Source organism: Cinclus cinclus, chromosome 14 (genome assembly GCF_963662255.1).
Source record: "Cinclus cinclus chromosome 14, bCinCin1.1, whole genome shotgun sequence".
Lineage (NCBI taxonomy): Eukaryota > Metazoa > Chordata > Aves > Passeriformes > Cinclidae > Cinclus > Cinclus cinclus.
The window spans coordinates 17,880,462-17,907,730 of NC_085059.1; the positions used below are offsets into that span (position 1 = coordinate 17,880,462).

General features: G+C 51.6%; 4 protein-coding genes across 13 annotated transcripts; 2 read left to right on the plus strand and 2 right to left on the minus strand.

Moving 5' to 3' along the window:
* Positions 1-354: 354 nt before the first annotated feature.
* On the minus strand, positions 355-2,612 carry NOP16 (NOP16 nucleolar protein). Of its 4 annotated transcripts, none has more exons than XM_062502579.1 (5): positions 2,471-2,612; positions 2,217-2,328; positions 1,553-1,610; positions 960-1,066; positions 355-720 (listed from the first exon to the last, which is right to left on the minus strand). In XM_062502579.1, the coding sequence occupies exons 1-5, from the start codon at positions 2,575-2,577 to the stop codon at positions 577-579; spliced, it is 528 nt and encodes a 175-aa protein (XP_062358563.1). In that variant the 5' UTR covers positions 2,578-2,612; the 3' UTR covers positions 355-576. The 4 variants fall into 4 exon arrangements, with proteins under 4 accessions (XP_062358563.1, XP_062358562.1, XP_062358564.1 ...); XM_062502578.1 differs by having other exon boundaries at positions 1,553-1,622; XM_062502580.1 differs by having other exon boundaries at positions 680-720; positions 805-1,066; positions 1,553-1,622.
* A 97-nt stretch (positions 2,613-2,709) lies between these two features.
* HIGD2A (HIG1 hypoxia inducible domain family member 2A) lies at positions 2,710-3,572 on the plus strand. The gene is made up of 2 exons (XM_062502582.1): positions 2,710-2,874; positions 3,081-3,572. The coding sequence occupies exons 1-2, from the start codon at positions 2,760-2,762 to the stop codon at positions 3,245-3,247; spliced, it is 282 nt and encodes a 93-aa protein (XP_062358566.1). The 5' UTR covers positions 2,710-2,759; the 3' UTR covers positions 3,248-3,572.
* A 1,281-nt stretch (positions 3,573-4,853) lies between these two features.
* On the minus strand, positions 4,854-11,156 carry CLTB (clathrin light chain B). 7 transcript variants are annotated; one of them, XM_062502572.1, is made up of 7 exons: positions 10,924-11,156; positions 10,108-10,125; positions 9,358-9,404; positions 8,165-8,282; positions 7,762-7,873; positions 7,382-7,435; positions 4,854-6,896 (listed from the first exon to the last, which is right to left on the minus strand). In XM_062502572.1, the coding sequence occupies exons 1-7, from the start codon at positions 11,105-11,107 to the stop codon at positions 6,725-6,727; spliced, it is 705 nt and encodes a 234-aa protein (XP_062358556.1). In that variant the 5' UTR covers positions 11,108-11,156; the 3' UTR covers positions 4,854-6,724. The 7 variants fall into 7 exon arrangements, with proteins under 7 accessions (XP_062358556.1, XP_062358555.1, XP_062358560.1 ...); XM_062502571.1 differs by lacking the exon at positions 10,108-10,125; XM_062502576.1 differs by lacking the exon at positions 7,382-7,435.
* A 787-nt stretch (positions 11,157-11,943) lies between these two features.
* Positions 11,944-26,286, plus strand: FAF2 (Fas associated factor family member 2). Its single transcript, XM_062502091.1, has 11 exons — positions 11,944-12,068; positions 17,950-18,018; positions 18,438-18,572; positions 19,041-19,117; positions 20,256-20,394; positions 21,695-21,780; positions 21,861-21,952; positions 23,331-23,508; positions 24,406-24,577; positions 24,753-24,896; positions 25,433-26,286. The coding sequence occupies exons 1-11, from the start codon at positions 12,006-12,008 to the stop codon at positions 25,613-25,615; spliced, it is 1,338 nt and encodes a 445-aa protein (XP_062358075.1). The 5' UTR covers positions 11,944-12,005; the 3' UTR covers positions 25,616-26,286.
* The last annotated feature ends 983 nt before the right edge of the window (positions 26,287-27,269 follow it).

Sequence of the window (27,269 nt, forward strand, 5' to 3'; positions counted from 1 at the left end):
GGAACACGACTACGTGGCAGACAGTCTCAGTGTGACACCTTTTCTACAGCTGCTCCTTCCTCTTGTCAATGGGAGGGTGACCTCTCTGCTGCCCTCCAGTTTCTCGGCAGGGAAGGGAGCCCAGCCTGCTGTCCCAAGCTGAAGGCGCGGGGGAAGGAAGCAGCATGTGGCCCTGCTCCAACTTACACTGCCCACAGGACAATCAACAAAAGTCTGAGTGCGGCCCACACTCAGCCCTGTCACTGCACAGGGTGACAAGTGCCCAATGCCAACATCACCCAGGCTGGCACCAGGAGGTCTCCAAAGCAAGACCACACCAAGCAAGAGCCCACAAATAAGACATTCACAAGCAGCTAGAAAGAGTATTTTATTTTAGCAAAGCTAAAGAAATGGTGGCTGCCACACAGAAAGTGAGCAGAACAGCACAGTCAAGGCCAATACCAAGAGTCTTTCATGGATAGTTATAACCATCTCTGCCTAGTGAGGGTCCTTCATCCATCACCAGAAGCTTTTTTCAGTTTGGGAAATATTCATGTCAAGCCTACACTTGCAGGTAAACCTGAGGAAAAAGAGCAGTCACTGCACTTCCATTTTTTCTGGCTTGAGTGATGCAATGAAGTTCTTGTATTCTTCAGGATAGAAATTCTTGTACACATTGATCTTTCTCTTTATCTGTTTGGGAGTATCTTGGTAGTAGTTCTTCTCATCCTGAGCCATCTCCTGCAACAAAGGAGACGGTAAGTCAGAGGAGCGGTCCCAAGGGCAAACACCAAACCAGCCTACCCACACCACTGTGATCATTGCCTGACTCAGACAGGGAGCTAGCTGGCCACAGTTTCTCTTAAGAATCAGCTGACTGCAAAACAGGATCCAGGACAGAGAGGATTAGCAGTTTTCATCCTGCTGATGGGAAGATCCAGGAGTGAATCACTCTGGGTGCTCCTTGCTCCGGAATGTACCTTGTAGTTCTCCCCGTGGTTCTGGATCATGTATCGCACATAATCAATAAGGTCTCGTGAGAGTGTGTTCGACTTCTTCTCAGGGAGGCTGGCCTCCAATTCCATCTCTAGGCAGAGGGCAGAGGTAACATGAGGGAGGGGAAGGAAGCAACAACACCTTAGAGGTCCGCAACCTCCCCCCCCCAGGTTGACTCCAGCCACACAGCTTGGCTGCCGGTGCATACAGGGACGTTTCCCAGCAGGATGATGCAGGAAAATGTTGAAGATAACAGCGCTCTGCTCAGGCTGGAAGCATCCAGGCCTGCATTGCAGCTCTTCTCCAGCTCACATACGAGCAGCAGACCCCTTCAGCCCAGGCTGCAGAGTGGGACTGCTCAGAGCTGCCCAGCCAACCACTGAAACACATGAGGGAGGTACTGCCTCCATCTCGCAGTGACAAGAGCCTTCTTGAGGCTGCAGGGACCAACACTGTGGAAAAGTCATGCTGCTCAACAAGGCTGGATAATAAATAACACCCTTCCCTACCCCGGCACAGCACAGGATGACAAAATAACCCACAAGGGCTTAGGAGAACCCCCAAATGCAACACTGACCATTCACCACGTATGGCTTCCGCACTAGTTTCTTTCCTGGCTGCTGTCTGTCGCTTTCCTCTTCCACCCCCTGAATTATAGCAAAGACAAATGAAAAAAAGCTGAAGAAAAAATGAAGAGTGCTCTGTCCCCACACATTGTTCCCAAAACTCCAACATGGCTGCAAGGGGCAGAAAATCCCATCTGTCTTAAGCAGAGCCTTACTTGTGCCATTAAACTGGCTTGTAGGAGAGACTGTCAGCTGAGAAACGCTGTGTGAATGGAGACAAATGGCAAACAACGTCATTCCTGCTTTTTCCTTGAGTTTCTTGGGGCCACCTTTCACCTGAAAACATTGCCCTCTTATGCAGATGAGCCAGGCTGGCATTGCTGTACACAAAGAGCCTTTATTTGTTATCAGAAGCAATTTGGCTGCAGCATTCCCAGCCCCACCTGTCTCTGGCAAGTCCCAGGAGACAGACTGACGTTTTTTATATTTATTCTAAAGTCCATGATGTTTCCGGAGCGCTGTATCTCGTTCCCACGCCAAGATGTTGGCAAGATAAGCGTGTAGATCAAGATAAGAAATGTGTCCACCGCCAGAGGCTTATCCAGAGCCACCTGCCCCGTGCTGCGAGGGTACCTCCCCCCACAAAGGAGCGGTCCCGGCCAAACCCTTCCTTACCAGCAGCTTCTTCGGGATGGGGACAGCCTTGTTGGGATCCTCGGCCAGGCCCATCTCGGCCAGGTTCTGCGCCACCGACTTGTGCGGATCCCAGGCATGGCGGATGTGCGAGCTGCGCAGGGACAAGGGACATCACGGCTGTGTCCCCCACCCCGCGGCGGAGCGCGTCCTCCTCCCCACCCGCACGCGCAGCGTCCCGGCCGCCCTGCCCCAGCCCACGCCCGGCCCGCGCCCCCCGCGTCCCCGGCGCTCACCAGGCGATGCGGGGCGCGGCGCGGCGGCGGGCGCTGCGGTAGAGCCGCTTGCGGTTGAGGTTGTAGGAGTATTTGTGCCGCCGGCTCTTCCCCTTGGCCTTCGGCATGGCGGACACACGCGGGCTGGCCACGGGGCTGCCGCGCGCGCCCCGGGGCACCACGGGAAGTGTAGTTCCGACACAGCAGCGCCGCGCGATAAGTGTGCGCGTTGGACTACAACTCCCGGCATACACGGCCTCGGAGGCGGTGGCTACGGCAGCCGGAAAGGGCCGTAGTTGTCACCTTGGCCATGGCGGCCGAGCCGCCCCCGCCGCTGGAGCCGTGCCCGCTGCCCGTGTTCCCTGAGGAGGGATTCACTGAGAAGTTCCTGCGCAAGACCCGCGAGAACCCCCTGGTGCCCCTCGGTGAGAGTGGGGCGGGGGGTGGCGGGACGGAGGCTGAGTGAGGGTCGCGGCCCGGAGCGATGGTCGCTGGTGATGGGGCGGTCCCTCATCCCCGGGCCGGTTGCCACCCGGGGAGGCGCGGCTCGGGTTCGGGAGTGCGGTGGAACCGGCCCGCAGTGCTCAAACCCGGGGAAAGCCGAGCCTCACAGCCCCCGTCCTTCCCGCAGGCTGCCTGTGCACCGTCAGTATCCTGGCCTACGGGATAATCTGCTTCAAGAAAGGCAACACTCGGCGCTCCCAGCTGATGATGCGGGCGCGTGTCATAGCCCAGGGCTTCACCTTAGCCGCCATGCTGGGGGGCATGTTAGCCACGGCTGTCAAATCCCGACAGTGACGTCAACCAGGAGTGAAACCGCGGCCGCAGGCAAGCCACCAGCAGCCCCAGCTGGCGGGATGGATCCTGGCAGATGGAGTTTTCTGAGAGACTGTTGTGATGTCTCGGTGAAGCCAGTTCTGGAGCACTGGAAATGGGGTGAATACACTCTCTAATTAACTTGTAATTTGGGCTGTGTCTTTTTTGTTGTTGCTGTTGTTTGTTTCCCCACGAGCTTACCCTCCTGCAGCACTGAGGCTGCATGTCACTAAGGCTCACCATCGCTGTCAGATTTCTTGTTCCTGCTTGATGCTGTCATAGGCTGATAAAACCATGTCTTCTTGTTCGTGGTCTGAGGTGTGGTTGAGAAATGAGCTGCCCATGAGGAAGCAACTGCTGCTTATGGCTTGGTCCTGGCAGGACAGAGTCCCTAGGTAGCAGGGGAGGCAGTCTGGGAGTGAACAGGTCTGTGTGACCTGTTCAATTGAAACTGGTGAGTAATAAAATAAATTGCAGCAAGATTCTGACTGATAACTGGACTGCAGAGCACTGAGAAGCCACAGCTGTAAACATGCAGGGAGAAAAGGAATAGGCATGGGTGTCTTGAAGTTGTGGTGATGCAAGAAGAAACAAGATGTAAAACTCCCTGTGAAAACAAGCAGGGAACTTGCATTTTTCAAATGGGGTCTGGCTGTATTCTCTGGGACATGCTGCTGCTTCGGCTGTTCTTGCTGGGGAGTCAACAACACCTTCTTCCCCAAGGGTCCTGCACTGCCTGTGTCCTGACAAACACAGTCCCACGGTTGGATTTTGGATCATAGTGGGGGGTCTGGTGGTCCACGAGGCTTTGCTCTCCCATACCAGGGCCACAGTCTCTGTTTATTGCACTGGGGCTGCAGCAGCTTGTACCTGCAGGGGCACAGACACCTCTGCCTGTGCTGAAACACCAAGCAACCTGGGTTGCTTCCAGGTGTTGTTCTGTGAGCGGGTGCCTGTGCCCCGAGTCCTTATAAGGATGGGCTGAGGGGTGAAACGTTTGTTTGCAAACAAGCAGGTGGATTGTCCTGTCCAGGGAATTGTGCTGGTGGGCTTTGGCAAGGAGAGGGAAAGCTCTTGCTCACTAGAGCTGACCTCTGAAACACGAGGGTAGGCAAGAACCCATTGCTAGTGCAGAGCAGGGTAAGCTCCACCTCAGCACTGGGGAGCCCAGGGCCTGTCTCGCCACTCCAGCTGCCTTCCATCTTTCCCAGAGGAAACTGCTTTTGGCTGCCTCACTGGCACTTCCAGCCCAGCCAGCTTGGGGCAGGGGTGTGAGGAGCAGTAGCAGGGCAGATCTGTAAGCACAATCCCTTGGCAGCTGGAGAAGGGTGTAGTGGACAGGGGAGCAGCTTGGCCTGTTTGGACAATCCAGAACTTGCAGCTCCCTGGGGACAGAGCCAAGCCCCAGGTCCTGCTGCCACTGCTTTGGCCCCATCCGAGCACAAACCCTTCAGCCTTCCCCTCACTCCTATTTTTTTGTGGTAGGGTGTTTCCCCTCCAGCCCCATCCTTTCCATAGGAGGCTTTATGGGTGTGGGTTCTCCTAAACACAGCGTGCATCCCTAACACAGAAAAATGACAGCGCCCTGTAGGATTGGAGATGTTGGTTTATTGTAACAGGTAATTTGGACAGTCACAGATACCAAAGCCAAGGGGATGTAGAACAGCAGTGGGCACGGCTCCCCGAGAGCTGCCCCAGCCTGACACAGAGCACATGGCAGCTGGGGGACATAAAGGCCCAGCTGCCTGCAGGTGCTGGAGGGACAGAGCACAGGAGGGGCACACTGCCCCCCACAGGTAGCCAGGGGTGCTTCCTGCTGCTCTGCAATGAAAGACTGAGGCAGGCAGCAGAGTCCCCAGGTGTTCTGCAGCACAGCAGAGCTGCCTATGCATGCTGGAGCTCAGGAGGGCCAAGCAGGAACGATCAGCCCTACTACGGGCAGGGGGCACAGTCCCAACGCACAACACCAAGTGATTCCCTACACATACATTTACCTTCCCAGTCCACTGGTGAGATCATGCCCCAGAGCCATGGGTGCCCGGGCACCCCCACAGCTGCAGCAGCAGGACTAGTGACATTCTGGCCCTGAGCCACAGCTGCAGGGCAGGAGAACCCTGTACAATTGATTTCCAGCTGAGCAGGGCTCTGCAGTGGGGCTCAAGTGAATGTTTTGTGGGCTCTGGTCTATGTCCCTCCAAGCTGCAGCAAGCCTTTCCCAAGCCCTCAACAGGCCAGACCCAGGGGACCAGTTCAAGGCTGTCCCCTCTCCTGCTACCCAGGAGTTGTATAGATTCCCAGAACTGGTGCCATCCCTGCCAAGCAGAGGAGAGAAAGTTCGAGCAGGGAGCAGGACTGAGGCATCTCCCTATACTGTCTTAGGTGGGCAAATCCAGGGGGGCAGAGCAACTGCAGAGAGATGTGCAGATTGTTCTCAGGGACAGTACAAGCCCCAGCACCAGAGCCCTGCTCTAGGCCCCCTGGGTTAGGAAGCTGAGGTCTTGACCTGCCCAACAGCAGCTGGACCTTCCTACATCCTTCCCTTCAACTACACAGCCTCCATCTCCCATTCTGGTAGCAAGGGAAGGAGCAGAGCAAAGCCAAGGGTCCCCCCAAAGCCTGGCATTTCACATTCCCAACTGCTGGTGTTCATGGGGGAAGGACAGGAAACATCCTGCACATTCCCCCCCATAGTCCCTTTCTGGTGACCTCCACCACTGTGCTGCAAGCACTGCAGGATGGATGGCACATGGACACCGGAACCCCACCAACTTTTTGCGGCATAGCCAGGCTGGGCAGAGTTCTGATGGGCTTGGGACAGCCACTGGCAGTCCAGGCCCAACCTGGGCACCTGTACTCACATTCCTCAGTCCCTGCCAGTCTGGCAGTGCCATGCTGCAGTCATGCTCCCTGCAAGACCCAGCAGTGTGGAGCCAAGCCAGGGCTATTTCTCTACCCTCCCAACCCTGCTCCAGCTCTGCTCTGAATCCCATGGGAAAGGTAGACAGCAGCCCAGGATCCCACAGGGATCTCTGCCTCAGGGCTAGGACTGAGGCCTGGACATGGGACTGCCAGGACAGCTGCAGGCAAGTTTATTCCCAGCACAGGGCTGAAGTGGGGAACACAGGATGGGATATTCCCTGTTCATTCAGCCATGCCCTAAGACATAACCTCCTGAAGAGCCTGGACTGGGGCTTCCCCACTAACTCAGCTCTGCCACCCAGTGCTGCTTCCCGGGGAAATGCCACAGTGATTTATAAATAAGTGTAAAAAGAGACCAATGCACCTTTTAAGCAAAGGAAAACCATGGGGAGAGTTATACAACCAGTGACTCGAGCACAGCCGAGGCGCAGATCAGGGAGCAGGCAGTGGGAGGCCCTTCCTGGGCCGGCCCCTGAAGCCACGCGGCTCAGTGAGCCCAGCCTTGCCCGCTGCTGCGCCCCCTGGCTGTGCCAGGCACAGCTAACGGGACAGGGGCGTCTGTTTGAGGGAGATGAGCACCGAGCGCATCCGTGAGACATCCTTGCTCTGCTTGCTGCTCTTGGGGTTGAAATCACACAGCTGGGCCACCTTCTCCCACTCAGAGCCTGGGGTCTCCTCCTTGGACTCCTTCAGGAATGCTTCCTCCGAGGCCCTGCAAAGACATTGAGGGTTGTCACTGGCAGAGCCCTTTCCAAGGAGGCTCTTCATTCTGTCTTAAAACCCCTTGTGTCCCTGCTTCCTATCCCTTTACTCCAGGTGATGAGCTCAGTGTCCTCTGGGACCCAAAGGCACAGGATGCTCAAGTCTGCCTTTGGCTGCACTCACCCAAAACATCATTCATCCAGGGGTGCAGGAGTATCTGCCTGCTCCCAAGACTTCACCCCCCAGAGCCATCCCCAAAAAGGGATAAGAGCCCACGGCTCTGCATCTTCAACCAGCTCCCACAGAGGCACTTCCAGGAGCTCCACTCCTAAAACTCCACCATTTGGAGGCACTCAACTGCATCATCCTCCCTCTGGTACCTCACCAGAGCCCAGCACCTCCCAGCATCCCCCTTTCCCTCGGCTGGGCAGGCAGTGATGGGGCAGGGACCCTCAGAGCCTGCGGGGCAGGATATGGTCTGTAAGAGGCACATACACGTAGCCAATGATATCGGCGTCCGGCTGCTGGTAAAAGGCTTTGTCAGCGATCCTAGCCCAGGGCACAGAGAGAGAGAGAGCGGAGTGGAGCGACAGGCACGCAGAGGGTTAGAAAGAGAGAACAGAAGGGGTTAGTCCTCCCAAAGAGTGACCCACACACTAAAGAACACCAGAACCTGGAGCCCAGCCCTTCCCCCCTGCAAGCCCCACGCAGGGGCAGGAAGCAGCAAGATGCCCAGGTGATCCCAGCGTGGTTCCAGCCAGAGCTTGCTTGCCAAAGCTCTGTCCCTGCAGGGCTGGGCCCCACTGTGGGGAAAGAGGCCCTCAAATATCCCAGGAAGGCAGACAGTCCTCTTGGCCATGCTGACCCAAAAATACCTGTTGTTTGCTCGGTTCTTCTCCATCTGCTCATTCTGACGCAGGTTCCACTCCTCCAGGTCCTTCTTGGCCTTCTCACGCCATTCTTGCTCAGTCACCTTTGATGCTGCATCTAAGGTCCAAGTGAGACAGAGCCCATCAGCCACACTGGCACCTGCTGGGTGTGCTGGGGAACCCCTCAGCAGGCAGGACAACTGCAGCCCCTCAGACCTGTCCCTAGTCCCCACCAATACTGGTCAAAAGGCACCACTGCCCCAAGGATAGCAGATCTTTGGTAGGGGCACGAGACATCTCTCTGGGATGCAGCAAGGTCACCAAGAGGTGAGGGATCCCAAGGGCCCTGACTGCCACATCACAGGGTGCCAGAAGCAAAGGGGGGGATACACATGGCCTTGGGTCTTACCCAGCTCCTCCAGACGCTGCTTCTGCTCCTCCCTCCACTTGCGGATGCTCTCAGGTTCCTGGGTCAGCCGGTCAGCCTTGGCTATGGCTGCATAGGCATCCGTGGGACCGTTGGACTCCTGCAGCACATGAGCAGCTCACTGTCAGCACCGGTGTTTCCAAGAGCCCAGCCCAGCCACCTCCAAGGCCTGGCAGCAGTCAAGACTCCACACTCCCAATACTGACAAGCCAAGATAATCATAGCTTGGGACATGTGGGACAGTGTTCCCAAAGTGTTGTTCAAGCTGCTGCCCCAGCCTCAGGCCCTGTCACCTAAAGCCTTCCCAGTGTTTCCCTCCTTGACTTGCTGCTTGCTGTCACCACAGCTCTTGTATCCTATGGGCAGACACAGGTCTTGGGCCTGCTCCCCAGGGATTCCCTGGCCCTCACTGGGGCCCAGACAGCTCCAGGACTGAGCTGCTTTCCTCGTGCCTGAGCTGAGGGCCCCACCAGGCCCAGCACCTCCCCTAACACCTTCCTCTGGCCAGATGCCCAGTCTGACACCAAGCTCAGCAAGAGGATTACAGCTTTCTTCCAAGATCCTCAATCTAATTAAGTCTGTCCCATTCCTAATGAGATTATCATCCTGTAAACCAGGCACTGGCAGTACATATGCCCCACTGCTGGGCACCAAGTGGGGTGAAGGGCTTGTCAGACACTGGCACTGCTGATAGTAGAGCTGGGCTCCAGGCTCCCAAAATGACCTGAGACTTACATGGGTCCCCCTGAAACACCCCTGGCCACGGGGCAAGTGGTTTTAATGGAAGATTCAAGTCCCATGGCAGCCCCATCCTGGCTCTGGCCTCTGCCAAGAGATGCTCCTGCCTGCCCCCAGAGGCCTCCAGAAGCTACCCAGGCGGGAGAGAAGGGGCTTCTGTGGAGAATGGACAATTTGTCACCTGCTCTTAGGGCACTCCTTCATGGCACAAGCCACCTGCAAACAGATGTGGGGCAGGTCATGGCAGGTGGGACACATCTTCTCTTCAAAGAGAATGGAGCAGCCAGGACTCCCACAGGAGACCCAGACCTTTCCAGGAGCACCGTAGCTGTTCTGCAGCTAGACAGCAAACTCCAGTCAATGCTGGGAGCAGAGCAGCAGAATGCTGGCCCCACACCCACCCAATCTCCCTTAGCAGCCCTGGGCTGAGCTCTCACCTGAAAGACATCTCCATTGACAGTGGCTCCTCCATTCTGGAAACCTGCTCAAGAAAAAGGAAGAGAGGAGGAAAAATACAACTATGGCAGCTGCAGGTGATCCCAAAGGAGCTGGTGTTCATGGAACTATATCAGAGCAGTTCCTGGGAGTTTGTCTGTCTCTTTTTCAGCCCAGCACACACATGCACAACACCCCCACAGTGTCCTGTCCTTGGTGGGATTCAGTGAGCACTTCTCACTCTCCCACACAAACTTCTGCAGGCATTTATATCTTTATGGTGTTTTCACTGGTGTTTAATCTTATCTGAAGATGAGGGAAACTGCTCCAGCACAAGACTGACCCAGGCTGCTGCTCTGACTGTAGAAACACAACGTGACCAACCCCAACCTGCAGAGGTTGCCAATGGACACAACTGAACCAAGAGCTGCCTGCCAAGTGCCAAGGCAACTCTCCATGGAAACATGCCTTGTGCTCCACCAGCACAGGAGGGTATGCCTGTACACCGAGGTCCTTGGAAGGCCACCTGGGATGAGCTGCAAGGTGAGGGCTGGTAATGAGGCACCCATCTGCCCCCACACAGCCACAGAGAGCTGCACACCTTGGGGGCTTTGTGCTGCCAGGAGAGAAGAAACTTTGAAGGAGTCACACTCCAGGCCCTAAGCTTTCCCCAGTGACTACAGGGCTTCTCCATGCCAGCCAGCTGCAGGCACAGCTGCAGCTCAGGCCAGCACTGTCCCCAAAGTGCTCACCCCCACGACTACACCCAGCTCCAGCCTGTCTGACTGCATTTATCACTGTGGCTGTTAACACTTCCTCTGGCCCAGATCTGCCTCCATGGCCCTGTGCGCAGACCTCTGAAACCACTGTTCCACAGCCAGCATGAGACCCTGTGGGGCTGGGATAGGGGAAGGAGTCAGAGCCCTGTGGCAACAGTGTCGCTATGTCCACACAGAGAGCAGACACCAGAGCCCCTACAGACTGGAGGCAAGAGATCAGAATTAACACATTCTACCTGCAGGGCCTGGGACCACAATATTCCCCATGGCAATGTCTTCCATTTTGCATCCCAAAGGGCTCGCCTGTCTGTGGGGACAGTGACAAGGCTGTCATTGCTCCTCAGTGCCGCCCGGATGCCTTTTATACTGCCACAGCTGGGAGCACTGAAACATGGAGTCGGGAACCCACCCAACCCAGGAAACCCAGCCTGAGCACAAGGGGGAGAAACTGCCCCATGATTGGTAGGTCCCAGCTCAGGATTCATCCCACGTCCCCGAGGTTCGAGAAGCTCTTTGGGCACAAGCACAGGCCCAGACAACCCTTGCCAGGATGCCAGCCCGGCCCACAGGGTCACCCCGCCACCGGCCCGTGAAGTGCAGCACAGACCCAGTCACCCACCGGAGATGCTGTGCATCCCCCGGGGACCCCAGCCCCGAGTGGACGCGGCCCGGAGGGCCCTTCCGTGCCCTCGGGGCAGAAGAGGGCACAGCCCTCCGTTACCCCACGAGGTCGGCAGCCCGCCCGTACCCAACAGGAGCGAAGCCGGGTGGCCCCGCGGGCGTGCTCACCCTGTTCCGGCGGGGCCGCCTGCCCGCCCGGGGCGGCGGCCGCCTCGCCGTCGGTCGGCCCAAAGCCCTCATCGTTCTCGATGCCCGCGATCTCACTCTCCTGTTGGGCCAGAAAAGCGGCGGCCGGGTCCTCCTCGGCGCCAGCGCCCTCAGATGAGGAAAAGAAGCCGAAGTCGTCGGCCATGACTGGCCCGCCCGCGCCGCTCCGGGTCCGGCTGCGCGGCTCGGTTGGGCTGGGCCCGACTGTGCCCGGGCGGAGCTGTCGCTGTCACTGCGGCGGCGGCGGGCGGAGCAGCCGCGTTGACATCAGCGCCGGGGCGGGCCCGCGGGTGCGTCCCGCCTCCCCACCAGCCGCAGCGGGCACGGGAGCCGGCGCTGCCCGCCTGCCTCCGCCGGGCCTCGACTGGCGGAGGTCCCGCCGCGCCGACCCCTCACGCGGGCGCTTGTAGCTGCGGGTGGGAGCGGGGGCCCCTCACAACCTCCTCCATCTTAGCGGCCGCCGCCATCTTGGGTCCGGCGGACGGGCGGCCCAGCGGGACGAGGGGTGCCGGGCAGGACCCACCCGCCAGAACCAGAGGTAGCGGGCAGGACCCACCCGACAGGACCGGAGGTGCCCGGGCAGGACCCATTCGGTGTCCGGCAGCCCTCGCGGTGACGGGAACATAGCCAGCTCACGGGGGTCTTCGGCTTATATGCCCCCCGCCTTGGGCTCACGGCCCGCTCCCACAGCGACAGGCTACCCCCTCATCCCCGCTCTGTTCTGGGAACATCCGAGCATCCCTTAACACGTTTCGGAACTCCCCGTGCGTCCGCCAGGAGCACCCGAGCGGTGGTCGGCACACTTGATGAATTTTACATACGCCCGCCGGGGACACCCGAGAGCGGCCACCGCCGCCGATGGGATTCGGGCACCTCCGGACAGGCCCTAGAGCACTTCGGTTTTGTCCGGAATGCGGCCCAGCAGTTCCGGCGGCGGCCGATAAACAGCCATTGGCCGCGCCGCGCGGGGCTGGGGTGGAAGCGTGGGTGGGCAACGTCATTTCCGGAGAGTGACGGAGCGGCGGGTCAGAGGCGGCGGCAAAATGGCGGCGCCTGAGGAACGGGAGCTGACGGCGGAACAGACCGAGAAGCTGCTGCAGTTCCAGGTGCCGCGTCCCGGGGGCCCCGTGCCGGCCGGCGGGAGCGGGGGAGGCGGTGCGTGGGCACGGAATAGGCTGAGCTGGGCCCGCCCCGCCGGCGCTGGGGGGTACGGGGCTCACAGAGCCTGGTAGGCCCTCCTGGAGTGGGGTGTCGGGCTGGGCCTGAGGGGCGGTGAGAAGAGAGACACCTGTGGTCCCAGTCCTGGCCGGGGTGAGTGAAACTTCTGTGCCTCTAATACTACGTTGGGGCGAGGTTCTGTCGTCTCTAACTGGGGAGGCGAGAGGTGGCTGTTGAGTAAACTCCGTACAGGGAAAAGTCCTTGGTAAGTCCTAGCTATTTTAATTAGTCTGAATTTTTCCCTTGTTGTAGCTGAAGAGCCTTTCTTGGCACCAAGAGAGAGTTATCTAGTGGGTTTCTGTGGAACATGGTTCCTACCCCTCGCGATTGGTTGATGCCGCTGGAGACTGTCATGATTTAATCTGTGTCTGCTACACAGTATAGTCAGGGTCGCTTAACCTTTGGTTTGCGAGGCCTGGGGCTGTGTAGCAGATGAATGATCATAAACACAATCTAAAAATGTGGTTTATTGGGAAGAAAACAGTGCTGGATAGCTAAAATACTTAGGGTTGCTCACTCATGAGTAATTATATGTGCTGAGCAATGAAAATTGCCTTCAGGTGGCTTGAGTTTGTTTCTGAGCCATAGGGCATCATGTGGTGTCTGTTGGATTGCAGTTCTTTTACAAATACCATTATTACTCTCAAGAGTGTTTTGTCTGCTTTTGTTGCTTTACATTATTTTTTTTAAGTCTGTGCATTGGAAGTTTGATGTGATGTAACTGTAGATTTAAAGGGCCAAAAGGGACTCTAGAGGCATCTGGCTCTGCCTTCCCCAGGTGAGACAGTGCAGGTGTTCATCATTCCACACACTGACTTCCCAAACCTTTACCTGATACACAGTCCCCTGACTTAATTAATATGCTGACGTGTTTACCTATGACTGGACCTATGAGGAAACTTGCTTTACAGATGTCCCCTCTAAGTCTACTGCAAACTGAGCTGTTTGGGCAGTCAAATTAAATACAGACAAAAGGTATAGAGCAGTGTTAACCACTGCTGTCCCTGTGCTGCCTGCTGAGTAGGTGACAGTTTTGTGCATATAAATGTGCAAAGGTTCCAATCTCTTGTTGTGAGATATCCTGGTTCTTGGTGATCTGCTTAGCCTGGACAGGTAGGACCAGCTGCTCTCACCACTGCCCTGCTGCTATTTTCAAACCCCTTTTGGCAGCTGTGAAATGAAATAATCCTCTTTCCCAATGCTACCTGGTGTTGTCATGGACAGAGGGCTGCCAGGGAAGCAGGAGGAGGGATTCATGCTTTAGTCCAGCTTCCTGTCAAGCCCTGATTTGAGGCACAGGGAAACACCCCTCAGCATGTAAATGGGAGAAATTTTTTCAGTTAGACTCTATGAAGAGCCAGTGTGAAAGCTGTGGTCCAGAAGGCTGGGATACCAGCCAGGATCCTCTGTCTTCTGGGGTGTTCTGGATCAGCTTTGTCCAGGACTAATGACAGACCCCAGACCTCTGGTACATCATACCAGGCTGAGAAGGGCTCAGGTGTGGGTCCTGCTGCTTCCTCAAAAGTAAATCAGTACACCCGGTAGAGATTATTTTTTTTCTTGGACTCCAATAGGAAGAATGAGGTATTTGGAGAGATTAGCTAAGTCTCATTAAAATGATTTGTACATTGCTACAAGTCAGCTTGGAAAGCCTTCAGGGATCCCTGCAGACTTTGCAGGGAACACTTCAGTGTTTTCATGGATAGCTTCACACTTTGTGATGTGCCATCATAAGTAGGCTGTAAGCATTCCATGGTGACAGAGCATGTCACTTCCACAGAAGGTTATATCTCACTGCGGTGTGGACAGAGCAGGAGAGCAGACTGGAAAAGAAGGCAGGGTGACAGAGATGAGGTAAGGAATAGTGGAAAGCCCTCAGTTAAACAGAGAGCCAGAGGAAGCATCGAGCAAGCGCTGCTATTCACCTAGCAAACAGTTATTTGGGGTGAAGATGCTGTTGCCCTAAACTGTTTATCCTACTCCTGCTGGAGAGTGCACCTTTCTAGGCAGAGGTGAATGTGCTGTCCTGTCCTGGCCTGAGCTGTTGGGCACAGTTCTGTGTTAGTGCCTGCTCTGCATTAATTCCACTGATGTTTTTGTGGTGGGTTTTGTAGTGCTTGTACAAACAGCTTTGCTGGCAGAATGCTGGAAACAGCAGCTTCCTTCTTGTGGGCAGGGCTGGAACAGGGCAGCTCTCTGCACCATGCTGGGGCAGGTTAGTAAAGGAAAAAAAAACAGTAGAGAGAACTGGGATAAACTTGAAATGAAAGCAGCAAAGCCTCTTGCATGCTTTCAGCCTCCCATTTACTGCTGGAGAGCTTGCTAATAATATAAGGGAATAAAAGCACCTAAATTTTTCATCTGTCAAGACCTCTCTGCCTTGACATTTGGAGAGAGAGGTTTTATGTGAGCAGTTTAGGAAAGCTGTGGAGATATGATTCATTTGGGAGATGGAAGAAACAGCAGAGCAGCTTTTGTAGGATCTGGTTATTGATCTGTGCCCATTACACTTGGGCTGATGTCTGATATTGTAATATGCTAATGCAAAGTAATGGAGTGTTATTTGCAAAAGAGTTGGCACTCATGATATCATCTCTGATTTCAGCTGGGGAAAACAAAATGTTCAAGATTGAATATGGCTTTGATTTAGGGGAAGGAGGAAACATGAAACTGACTGGAGTTTCCCACTCAGTGTATCGATCAAAACCCTCAGAAAGGCATTTGCTGTAATATGCAATGAGAAACACTTGGTTAAGGCTTTTTTTCCAGTTAGAACTCAGATGTTCTTTACCCTTGGAAAGTAATTCTCTGGAATTTGGCAGTGGGTTGGGAAGTAAGAGCAGTGCCAGTTAGTCCTGTGGATTTGCATCTCTTGTGCTGTGTTTCAACATCGGAGCGTATCTGCGGAGGCAACGGTTTCGTAAGTCCAGTATACAACCTTTGTCCACTCAGGGGTATTCTTTCTGCTTTTGAAGCATGAAATTGTACTTTCCACTACTTCAGTATTGAGAAGATTCTGAGCAGTCTCACAGGTGAGAGATACAAATAATTACCTCCAGAGAAATCTTCACTGTGTTTTACAATAACACTCTTGCTTTGTGTGGTGCTTGAGAAAGCACTGTTGAACTTTCCTGGCATTTGTGGAATTTAATATTTTGTTTTTGAAATACTAGCCACTGTGTTGATCTAGGATTTATTGGAAGGTTTGAGACAGATTTAATGGGACTGATTTCAACTATTTTTTTTGTGTAAGATAGGTGCTCTTAAAGGCAGTTAAAAAGAGACCACAGCAAGCAGCAAGGTTTGAAAATGCTGGTTATTCTTTTAACCTTGATGATAGGATGTGCTTGTTTGCCATGTACATAAGTTTGCGGCTGAAAAAAGTTCACCAGAGGTGCTGTGAGTGAGGCAGTAGAAATGATGTGATATTTCAAGTTTCTGATCTGTTTTTCCATGACTTGGTGAAGCAGAGGCTGTAGGAATGTCATGGGGGTGATAATGACTGGTATCAGTGGTTTCCAGCCAGAGTTGTCTGGAGTGGCAGTTGAGCTGTGGTCCTGCTGTTCCTTACATCGGGCGTGGGTCATTCTGAACCCTGGTGTGTCTCCCAGAACAAGGGAGCTGTGGTGTATCCAGTGGAGCACATCACAGTAACAGCCAGCAAGGTGTTGAGCATTAAAAGCTGCCTTTGGCAGGCAGTTTTTTCCTGCAGTGTTTAATTATGAAGCCTCATTGATCAGACAAGTGGCGGGAGCACTCAGCACTGTGATGCTTGGAGTGGCTTTGTCACTTCTGGTTTGAGTTGAGAGCAGCTGAATTAAGGTGCTAAGGAAAAAAAATTAAAAGGAAATTCACCTTCCTGGAGAGCCTGTGTAGAACACTCAGAAGTGACTAGAGCTGCATGTCACTGTGGTGGTGGTGGTCAGGAAGGGTGAAGATGGCTGGCTCTGGTGTCTCTGTGGAACTGGGAAGGTTCTGCAAATGCTGAGTGATTCAGTGTTCATTAAATGCTTGTTGATAGCTCTGCTGCTTTCTGACCTAAAACTGCAGGAGAATTTTGCATGATTTAAAAAGGAGGGGATGCTTGGTGATGTTCTTAGTGCTCACAGATAATCCAGGCATTTAGAGACAAAGGTGTAAATGAGCTTCTGAATCTTGTAAACTTGTAAACACCAGCAAAATTTCCAGGCTGTTGAGGAATGGTGATGAGAAGACTTTCAAGGCTGTGGAATAAACACATAGTGATTCCACTGTAAAATCAATTAATTGAGTAGATTGCAGGTGCCTTTAATGGTGTCCTTCTAAAAAGACAATGAAGTGCCTGCTGTAGGTGTTCAGGTTAAAAAAAATAAAGTCAGAATGCAAAATAAATTGAATAAAAAATAAATTAAAAAAAAGGTCAAAAATGCAAACCCTACATTTTATTCTGTGAAGCCCATCTTTACAGGAAGATAGCCAAACTAAAACATTAAATGATGAAACTGAGGGATAATCAAAGGTACTGTAGCAGCAACAGCTGAGTTCACTGAGCTTTATTTCTTCTATGAAATCCAGTTCTACAGTGTTTCCTTGCAAGGCTTGCTGCAAACTTACTTTTTAATAAATATTTATACACCACTGAACAGCAACTTGAAGTGCTTTTTTTCTGAGCTTCTGTAGTCACAATGCTTTAAACAGTCTGATTGGTTCTGTGCAGAGAATGAAACTATTTTTTGCCCAGTAGATTGGAGAGAAGGTGGTGATCTGAAGACTTTGTGAGAAAGAAGCCAAGAAATGCTCAAAAGTTTGAACCGAGCCCAGAGATTGAATAGGGCATTTGTCCACAGTGTTTGTTGCTCGGGTGGAAATGGCATGTGGAATGTATGAATAGGGGCAGGGAGGGGAAGAGATGCACCGTCCTTCTCTAGTTAAAAAAAAAACACAATTCATTGCATTCTTAAATGGTCAGCCTGTCAGGAGTGTGTCAGGGGCTTTTCGAGGCATCAAGGAAAACATCTGCTCAGACCTTAAGGCAAGTGCACTGGGGAGAGATTTTTCTGTGGCACAGTGACAGGGATGTTGCTTCAGCAAATGCTTGTCTCTGTTCGGGAGATATTGATGTGGCTTCCTGTAATAAGAGACACAATTGTTTGATCTCTTGTGCAGAAATTCTGATTGGCACAGGGTTAAAATGCACCCAGTGGCTTTGAGGTTTGCCACTGTGTTTGGACTGTTTTCTGTTTTGGGCCCTGTGTTCGGATCTGTTCCTGGTTTTTTTACTACACTGTTTACTATACTTTTTTTTACTTCCTCTGTGATGCTGGGAACATCACCTTCAGTAATGCCTGGCTAATTTTGGTTTTAGTTTCTGTTTATGCTGGCAGTGAGTGGAGTAACAGTCATCTTGAGTTTACAGAAATGCTTTGCTTGCATTTTGAGTTTGAGGTGATGTTTGAGGACATTGGCCCAGCACATCTTTTCAGAGTGAAGCCTGTGGGCAGTATTGTGTTAAACCTTTGACTGTGCTGAGTGCTTTTGTAGTGACAGACCTTGGGCACACTGAGAGTTGGCTGGTGCTAGAAGAGTGCAAAGGCCTGTTTGAGGCCTCCTGTGTGTTTATGGATTTAGGTTGGCTCAGGTTGCTCTGCTCTTAAATCCAGAGCAGGGCACTTAAAAAATGAGCATTATGATAATGTGTTGTGGTAATTCCCATCATGTGCTCATGTGTTGTTAAGAACAGTCAAAATGCAACACTTCTGGCACTCATCTGCTTTTATTCTCCTTCTTTAGGACTTGACTGGCATAGAGTCCATGGACCAATGTCGCCACACACTGGAGCAGCACAACTGGAACATAGAGGTACTGCTGAAAATGAGATTTGTAGCAGTTTCCAAATACCTGGATTAAATGCAGTCCTCTGTGGGAGGGGAGACCCTACCACTAGCATTAATTTGTCCACCCCTGGATTTACCCAAGTAACTCTTTAGAGTTGTATCTCCACATGTCCGGAGAGCTGGTTTCAGCCAAACACAGCAGAGTCATTATGACTGTGAACAATCCCTTGACTGGCACACAGTGTGCCCTCCCGTGGAGCCTGTGTGCTGGCTGCCATGGAGAAGGCTTTCCACATGGAAAAGAGCACTGGTGGTTGCTGTTTGTCAGGAATTGTGTTTATCCACTGCCCCAGGGCTGTGAACAAGTAATACCCACTGTCACTTTCCTAAGTATAAAAACTGTAAAATGTCTGAAACCTCCCTTTGCTCTTTCTTATGTCAAAGGCAGCTGTGCAGGATCGCCTGAACGAGCAAGAGGGTGTCCCAAGTGTCTTTAATCCTCCTCCACTGCGGCCCTTGCAGGTCAATACAGCTGACCACAGGATCTACAGCTACGTTGTCTCAAGGCCACAGCCAAGGGCAAGTTATCTTACAGTGGATTTTGTCCTGCTTCTTGGCTGACTCTCTGTGAACACAGAACTTGCAAGCAGGGAAATAAATTTTCTTTGCATGCTGTTATCTCCTTTCTAAATATTTTATCTTAGGAAAACAAAATTCAGAGTTATTCCTTCAGTTTCTGTTACTGCTGTGGAAATTTTCTCCGAGGTGTGATTCACAGTATGAGGACTTTTTTTTTTTTGTCTGTTTTTGACTGTCTGCTGTGTTGTAGTAAAGCCTTTTGATCAGTTGAATTGGAACAAAGGACTGTCCCCTCCAGTGATAATGTTTTTCTTTTTAGAGCCCCCCTTAAATCTGTATTAACTAGAATACAGTATCACTTACTTTCATTAATGTTTTACAAACAAATTTGCACAAGTACCTGTAAGACTTGGTGTTCTTAATCTCTTTGTATAGTTAAGAAAATTAATTTCTTACTTATAATTGCAGGGCCTGTTAGGATGGGGTTACTACTTCATAATGCTTCCATTCCGATTTACCTATTACACGTTACTTGATATATTTAGGTAAGTCCTTGTTTGTGCTGACTCATTTATTGACTGCATCAGGGAACACACTAGCTCAGATTTGACTGGATCTCTGTCACTTAGATCTTTAAGCCTCATGACAGATTTTCCATTTGTTTGCTTAACTGGCATTATCTGTGGCCTTGTAAAGTTCCTATGCTGTTTAGTAAGAAACAAATCTTATTGCAGAGAAAAAGAGCACCTTGCAGTTCTGTAAATGAAGTGTTTAATTGGAGCTCTAACTCCATGCAGCTTTACAGTCTGAGTGCCACACAAAGGGGTTGCAAAACAGTTTCCAGCTGTTTGGTGTTCTTGGACAAACATCAGAATCGTGTCCCATTGGGCTGGGCTGCAGGTTAACCTGCCCTAAGTCCTGGATGTTATTTGGCAAAATCCAAACTGTAAACTTTATTCCCTTTGGTGTCTACTGCCTCTTCTCCCTTTACTGCCCCAAAGCACTAATTCTCCTTTTCTCCTTTACAGCATTGATAGAGGGAAAAGGGAATGGTAAGGGTGGTAAATAACCAGCAGACCTGACACCTGTACTGGTTTGGCAGTTTTCCCTGTTGTATTACTTTTTTACATTAAAGACATTTCCAAAGTTCAGTGTATCTTCTGTCCATCAGTAGAACTAAACCACACTGATACCTGCCTTGCAGTGAGGCTTTTTCAGCTTCAGAAGAATGACAGTTTCATAGGACTCCTAGTGTAATGTTCACTTTCTGCAACTCTTTGTACATTGGAATTGTTAGTTCTGGGTTAGCAGAAATGCAGTTTTCAAAGTTATCTGGACAAAACTGTGTGGCTTTTAACAGCTCATCTTTGACTAAATTCATCAAACCTCCTACTGTTAGTGTGGCTTATGCCTGATGCTTCAGAGGAAGCTGAAACAGTTTAATCACACAGAATTTGGATCCTTGCTGATCCCTGGCATGAGATGAATCTTCATTGGGGGTTGATTCTGTAGCAGTGGTATCAGTTTGGAGCAGGTGTCAGTTCAGGTTCAGATTATAAATGTTCAAGGGTCTCAGCTGTGACTTTTTTCCTCTTTATGAATCCCTTGACTGTCTGGAAAAGAAAACCTGTTCCTCAAGAAGTCAGTGAGCTGAATTTCCAGTGTCCTTTGCTTCTTTCCTAGGTTTGCTCTGCGTTTTATACGCCCTGATCCTCGTAGTCGGGTCACCGACCCAGTGGGTGACATTATTTCGTTTATTCATATGTTTGAGGAAAAATATGGGAGGATACACCCTGTCTTCTACCAGGGAACTTACAGCCAGGTCAGTGTCATGTGTTGGTGCCTAGATGCTAGGGAGGTGGGGAGTGGGGATTTTGCCACATGGTATCAAGGCCTACATGGCAAAATTGCTTTTCATGTACAAGCCCAGCATTTATCCCCAAACTCTCTTAACAAGGTAATGGAGAGCTAGTGAAAGAGTGTATTGGGAAGCCAATGTCTGCCAGGCTTGATGATTTGCCAGGCCTGCAAAGTTGGAAAGCAGAGCTGCTCTGGCTGTTCCTCGACCGTCTGTGTGACTCTGTAGCTGACAGCTTTTCTTTGTAATCCTGCCTTTGTTTTTATAAACTGGTGTGCTGTGCCAGAATCTGTCCTTCTATTTACCAAATTGGGATTAACTGCCTGGGCTTGTATCACAATGCAACTTCACAACAGTGCAGGGCCTCAAAATTCAGAGAGAGCCTGTAAAATTATAGGAGGTGAGTGTTCCATATATCAGATCTGAGAGGGCTCTCTGTAGAAGAGGGATGTCCCCATGGACACTGCCTCTTCCACAGCTTCTCTCAGCCTGGAAAAGGAAAAGGTCTTCTCCAGAGCACCCCATCAGACAGTTGGGTCAGCACTGCTTCCTAAGTGCCTGGGGAAAAAGTGTCAAGTGCCCATCTGCTCCACACTGCACAGTGATGGAGCTCACTGCCTCTGTAGCTCTTTGAGACTCCTCTCCCATTCCTGGAATGCAAACTTAAGTAATTGTGGAATGGTTAGGCTACCAAAACTCAGTGCCAGTAAAACAGGGAGCATATTGTGCACTTCTCCTGTGGTCTTATTAAAAATGCTCTTGGGTGGGTGGAATCCAGACACTGTAGATGTGCAAAGGGAGGGATTTTTTTTCCTTTGTTGTCTGGTTCTTGGAGGGCCTGCAGCATTATTTATTAACGATTTTAATAAAATTTTCATTTGGTGTGATCTGAAGATTGTGTCCTGTAGAGGCTCAAGGGAAAGCTCAGCCTTGTCCACTGTGAGTCCAAAGGGTAAAGGAGGTTCTTCACTGCCAGCTGAGTCTGGTGAGGCAGCTGAGGTGTGAATCCATGTCATTGCCTACCCAGTTTCACTCTGAGTTCAGTGTTGCCCAAAGCCACATCCTGAGAAGATACAAGAAAACACTTCTGTACCCCTCTTAAATAAAGGCTTATGTAGAAGGTCTGACAGGTTTATCTTCCACTGCTGCTTCACTGAAACCGCTCTAGTGGCAGAGTAATGGCCTGGGTCACACAAGCCTTATGGGTGCTGCATTCCCCGTCCCAGAGACCCTGTAACTTTACCTCCTCTGCTCTTATGCCAAGGCACTGAACGATGCCAAGCGGGAGCTGCGCTTCCTGTTGGTTTATCTTCATGGAGATGACCACCAAGACACAGATGAGTTCTGCCGGTAGGTAGGAGAATTTCCCAAATAGTTGTCTTTGCACTTGAAATGTAGCTTCCCTCACGTGGTCTCTTCTCATCCCCCAGCAATACACTGTGTGCACCTGAGGTCATCACCCTCATCAACACTAGAATGCTCTTCTGGGCTTGCTCAACCAATAAACCAGAGGGATACAGAGGTGAGTGTGTCCCTCCTAGGCTTTGCCTATCCCCTCCTGTCTCTGGAACAAGCCAGATGCTCTTTGACAAATTTACACATGTAAAACACTGTTGTATTTTGTGCAAGTAGATGAGAGATTTCAGGGTTGCATGGGGTAATACATATGTTGGATTCCTGGGATATCTCAGAAGGGTTGGATTCCAGGGAAATACATTCTGATCTTCACTGTTGTGTGTTTCTGGGCAGTTGTAGTTCTGTGCTCGTTGCTGTGGACATCTGGGCTGCTTTCAGTGCCTTGTCAGTGGGAGTTGCTGGGTGTGTGCAGTGGATAAACTGAGTGGAGAAACAAGTATCCAACTAGATCTGTCCTTAACACTGGCTCCTGTGATGCCTGAGGCCAGGAAGGACTTGTTAGGTGCATTCTTTGCCTTTCTGAGACAGTCATCTTAATCCACACCCAATTTGTGTCTCCTCAAAAGCCCACAGTGTTTGAGAGGTGTTGATATATCTGGCTAGACAGCAGTTTGGTAAGGTTTTGCTTCAAGTGGAGCCATTTCCTAAAGTTCTATTCATGGCTCCTGTGTTTCCACCATTTCTGTTTCATGGTCAGGAAAATGCTAAATTTGGGTCAACCTTGGCTCCATAGTTCTGCTCTCAGTTATCAACATCTTGAGAGAACAGCTCTCTGAGGAGACAGTCTTTGATTTATTCCTGTTTCATTGCTTTGGAATCACAGCCTGGAAAGCAGAGCTGGAAGGGATCATGGCCTTCCATTTAATCCCTGAACTGCTCTAATTTTGTTTGGGGGGCTCCTTTGGTAACAGTGGCCCCAAGTTGCATGATGTACCATGTGCATTTTAAGGAGGGGATCAACAGCCATATGTGAACAGTAACTTAAACACATCATCTGTTCCATTCCCTGCTTCAGACAGAGCCTGTCTCCAGCAAAACCAACCTGAATTTGTTCAGAAATGTTCAACATGGACATCCTGCCATCCCCCCATGACAGTGTCTTCCAGAGTCCAACCATCCCTAAGCACTGAGCGTTTCCACTTGCTTGTCCTGTGTTTCTCTTCCTGCAGTTTAAACCCATGGCTCTGTCCCATTTTGAATAGGTGTTCAGAGCCATTTATTTCCTTCCTGCTTGAGTTAAAAGAGCCTTTTTTGATTACTTGAAAGCTTTTTTTTTTTTTTTTTCCCCATCAGTCTTTGTGCTCCCAAAGCCATTTCCTCCCTTTGCTGACTTGCAGGGTTTAATTTTCAAAATGGAACCTGAGGCCTTTTCTGCCTTGGAAGAGAGAATGTGTGGGGAAGGTGCTTTCTTTGGCCCTCAGTGATGGGAAACATTAACGCTGTGGCCTTTGTGGATGGGATAGTGACATTTATGGCTGTTCCAGTGTCCCAGGCTCTGCGGGAGAACACGTACCCTTTCCTGGCCGTGATCATGCTCAAGGACCGCAGGATGACCGTGGTTGGGCGGCTGGAAGGCCTCATCCAGGCTGATGACCTCATCAATCAGCTCATGTTCATCATGGATGCCAACCAGACATACCTGGTGTCCGAGCGCCTGGAAAGGTAGGGTGGAGCCAGAGCTCTAGGAACACAAACCTTGTTGAGGCAGGCTTTGCTCTGTCCCCTTCCTCCCTCCAGACACCGTTTGTAGGCACATAGCTCAGCACTTCCTGTTCTGTAACACAGCCCATGGGCTCTCCTCTTACCAGGGGGATCATCAGTCCACAAATTCAGGCCACCTTATAGCCAGGGAGCCAGATGTGTTGCACGCACAATGCCACCACTGAGAGGTGGATGTGAGTACTCTGTTCTCTGCAATTGGAGCACACCTTTGGCATGCTGGAGCTTTGCAGGGGCAGCTTGGACAATAGCCAGTAGGATCCAAGTGGGAGCAAAGGCATTGCAGGCAAGAGAGCTGGTGTCTACAGCCAGCTGGTAAGTGCGTGGTGCTGGCTGTGCTGAGCTCTGGCTGCTTTTCTGGTGGGGCATCACAAGCCCCTGGTGACTCTTAGAGGGATGTACAGGTTCCTTTCACAACAGGATCCCACCATTTGGTTTCCTGGTTGTCCCTCCTCTGCCCCACGCTCTGTGTGGGGACCCAGTAGCACATTCCAGTTCTTGAAACGTGCAAGGAATTACCTGAAGGAGATAAAAACTAGGAAGAATCCCAAATATGAGGCATGAATCTTGGGCGCTGTTCTTGTGCTGTCAGCTCTGTCAAGCTGCAGAGGTTCAGAAACCTTTTAAGTTCAGTTCCACCCACCCTTGGGAAGCAAATTGATTGGGAAGGATTCTGGGGAACTGACTTGTCCTTTTGTGAGCTTGTAGTACCCCAAGGCATTACCTGCTTTGTGCTCCTGTGAGTTGGAGACTATCCCTGCACCCTTGGGTCTGCCTTCAGCCTGCCACCCCCTCACTTTAGGGACTGTTAGCCCTGACCACTTCCATTCGTATTTGCAGGGAAGAGAGGAACCAAACCCAAGTCCTGAGGCAGCAGCAGGATGAGGCATATCTGGCATCCTTGCGTGCGGACCAGGAAAAGGAACGCAAGAAGAAGGAGGAAAGGGAGAGGAAGAAGAAGAAGGAGGAGGAAGTGCAGCAGCAAAAACTGGCAGAGGAGAGGCGGCGGCAGGTGAGAGGAGAGGGATTGCAGGAGAGGCTGCCGTGTCCTGTGGGATGCCTGGCCTGCAGTCTTGCTTGGGGCTTGAGTGTCCTTTGAGGCTCCTAGAGCAGCTGTGCTGCAGGGGACAGGCACAAAGGCCAGTTCAGTGCACAGCCATTGCTCCTGCTCCCTCCTTGCCTTGCAGACACTGCAGGAGGAGAAGGAGCGGAAGTCGGAATGCCTTCCTCCAGAACCGCATCCCGACGACCCGGAGAGTGTCAAGATCATTTTCAAGCTGCCTAACGATTCCAGAGTGGAGCGGAGATTCCACTTCACACAGTCATTGACGGTGAGCTTGGGGCAGAGCTGAGGGGTCTTCCAGAGCAAGGGGGTGAAGAGACTTGCACGTGGCTCAGCAAAGCTTTATTTCCCTTGGACAGTGCCAAACGGTGACCTCTGCTGAGAGCCTTAGCAGGCAGAGCTGCTCCTTGTTAAGAGTGCTGTGGGGCCTGGTTCCCACAAGCTTGGAAGAGGAGAGAAAATGGAAGAAGCTTTTTTTTCCTTCTGAAAAGCTGGAAGGTGTCTCTGCCAGTGATGGGGCAGGGTGGGACTAGATGATCTTTAAGGTCCCTTACAACCCTTAACATTCTATAATTCCACTGCTCCCTATGAAATAAAGGTGTAGGAAAAGCCAGAAATAGTGTCTGGTCTCCCCAGTGCTCTGTGCCAAGTCCAGTTTAATGTGTGCCAAGGAAGTGGCTGTCTCAGGTCTACAGTGCAGTGATGGTGCAAATTTGGGAACCTTCCACCGCGAGATGCCAGGCATTCGCTCTGGCTGTGTCACTGCTCCCCCAGCTGGCAGTTACTTCTCTGCTTCTTTCCTAGGTGATCCACGACTTCCTGTTCTCCTTGAAAGAAAGCCCTGAGAAGTTCCAGATTGAGGCCAACTTCCCTCGCCGTGTCCTGCCCTGCCTCCCTACAGAGGAGTGGCCCAACCCCCCCACGCTGCAGGAGGCCGGACTCAGCCACACGGAAGTCCTCTTTGTGCAGGACCTCACGGACGATTGACACTTCTTTTTGGTTTTGTTTTTGTTTGTTTTGTTGTTTCGTTTTTGGTTTTTGTTTTGGTTTTTTTTTTTTTTCCAGAAGACACAAAATGGAAAGAGAAATTCATATTATTATTATAATACAATATTTTTTTTAAAAGACTGTGTACAAACGAGGGATCAGAGACCACATGGCCTGTGCCAGCTGTGCTGCGTGTGTGCGCTGGCGAGAGGACGCGTGCGCACGGCCATCCCCTGCACCGGGGGGGCAGCACAGGGGCGAGCTGCTGTTGCCCCTCTGCCCTCCCTGGGGAGGAACAGGAATGGCAGCTCTTGGTAATTATTGCTTTTATTGATGACAATAATAATAAAACCCCAGCAACCCAACATCTCGTGAAGATTTGATACTCTGCCGCTCCTGAGAGACACAAGACCGAGCACCGGAATGTGCTGGGAGTAGGGTGGGGGGGGAAAGGGCTGGACATACTTTCTTCAGCTTCCCTCTGTGTATAAATACTGTTCTTTTAATATTTCTCTTGCTTTGTAATGACCAAAGGAGATTGGGGTTGATTATAGTATTAACTTTTTGATAAAGAGCTGGTTCGATTCTTACCCATGTGGGGTCTTGCCCAGGGTTCTTAGCCTGCATAGTGTAATAAACTCTGCCTCTAGCATGTCTGTGCTGATGCTTTCTGCCCCTGCCCCAGGGACTTGTGACTCCCAGAAGTGTGGGTGCACTCAGCTTCTGGTCTCACACTGGTGATTTTGTGCCAATGGAGCTGTTACCTGAGAGTAGAGTGTGCCCAGCATGGGGCATGGCAGGGCTGGGGCTGTTGCTGTGTCACCTCCTGTGGCATCGACTCTGGGCTCAGGGTGGGAGGGAGGGAGCTGAGGCTGGGTCAGCCCTCTTGGAGGAGGTGGAAAAGGTGTGGGAGGGGGAGTGTAAGGCTGGTTTCTGCCCTAGGCTTGGTCGGGGCTGTGGAGCTGTGCCATCAGCTGCCCTAAGGCAGAGGGGTAGGAGCCTGTTCCTCCAGTGACCTGCGCTGGAGCCACGAACGGTTGGAAGTGGAAGGAATCTCGAAGCACATCTCCCTCCTAGCCCCTGCCATGGGCAGGAACACAAGGATAGCTTCTTCCCTGGCCCGGTATGGGAATGCTGGAGGGTTGGGATAGAGGAGAGGTGTAAGGTGAATCAGTGCTGTGGCTGGAGCCACCCAGGGAGCTCTGCTGTCCCAGGATAGCAGCCATGAGGATATTCCATCTCTACAAGCTGTGAGGAGTCTCTAGGTGGGAAGGAGGGGAGGTGTGGTGCTGCTCAAAACTAGATCCTGCTGGGGCAGAGCATGCAGCCACTCCCTCCTCCCACCCTAAGGCTCTTCTGGACTCTCCTCCAAGCCTCTCTTCCAGCTGCTGCATCTCCTTCTCATCCCTGGCCCCCACACTTCCCCTCGAGCCCCCATGGAGACAAGAGCTAGGCCCAGTGTGTTGGTATACATCATACATTTATTAGTGAATATCCCTCTCAAAATCAGCCACAACATTAAAAAAAATAATGATTGCACTACTTGGTCAAGCAGAACTAGCAACTTTCATTTTAAAAAAAGTACAAATCTGTTAAAAATTTCAATCAGTATAATACACATATATATAATACAACATACTAGTTATGTTAAATG

Coding starts and splice junctions, on each gene's coding strand:
- NOP16 (XM_062502578.1), bottom strand. CDS start 2,577: ATGCCGAAGGCCAAGGGGAAGAGCCGGCGGCACAAATACTCCTACAAC. Junction 1,067..1,552: donor GAAGCCATACGTGGTGAATG/GTCAGTGTTGCA, acceptor CCCTCTGCCTAG/AGATGGAATTGGAGGCCAGC. Junction 721..959: donor ACCACGGGGAGAACTACAAG/GTACATTCCGGA, acceptor CCTTTGTTGCAG/GAGATGGCTCAGGATGAGAA.
- HIGD2A (XM_062502582.1), top strand. CDS start 2,760: ATGGCGGCCGAGCCGCCCCCGCCGCTGGAGCCGTGCCCGCTGCCCGTG. Junction 2,875..3,080: donor GAACCCCCTGGTGCCCCTCG/GTGAGAGTGGGG, acceptor TCCTTCCCGCAG/GCTGCCTGTGCACCGTCAGT.
- CLTB (XM_062502572.1), bottom strand. CDS start 11,107: ATGGCCGACGACTTCGGCTTCTTTTCCTCATCTGAGGGCGCTGGCGCC. Junction 8,283..9,357: donor TCAATGGAGATGTCTTTCAG/GTGAGAGCTCAG, acceptor CATGTGCTGCAG/GAGTCCAACGGTCCCACGGA. Junction 6,897..7,381: donor GCCGATATCATTGGCTACGT/GTATGTGCCTCT, acceptor ATGTCTTTGCAG/GGCCTCGGAGGAAGCATTCC.
- FAF2 (XM_062502091.1), top strand. CDS start 12,006: ATGGCGGCGCCTGAGGAACGGGAGCTGACGGCGGAACAGACCGAGAAG. Junction 18,573..19,040: donor TCTCAAGGCCACAGCCAAGG/GCAAGTTATCTT, acceptor TTATAATTGCAG/GGCCTGTTAGGATGGGGTTA. Junction 21,953..23,330: donor TAAACCAGAGGGATACAGAG/GTGAGTGTGTCC, acceptor TGGCTGTTCCAG/TGTCCCAGGCTCTGCGGGAG.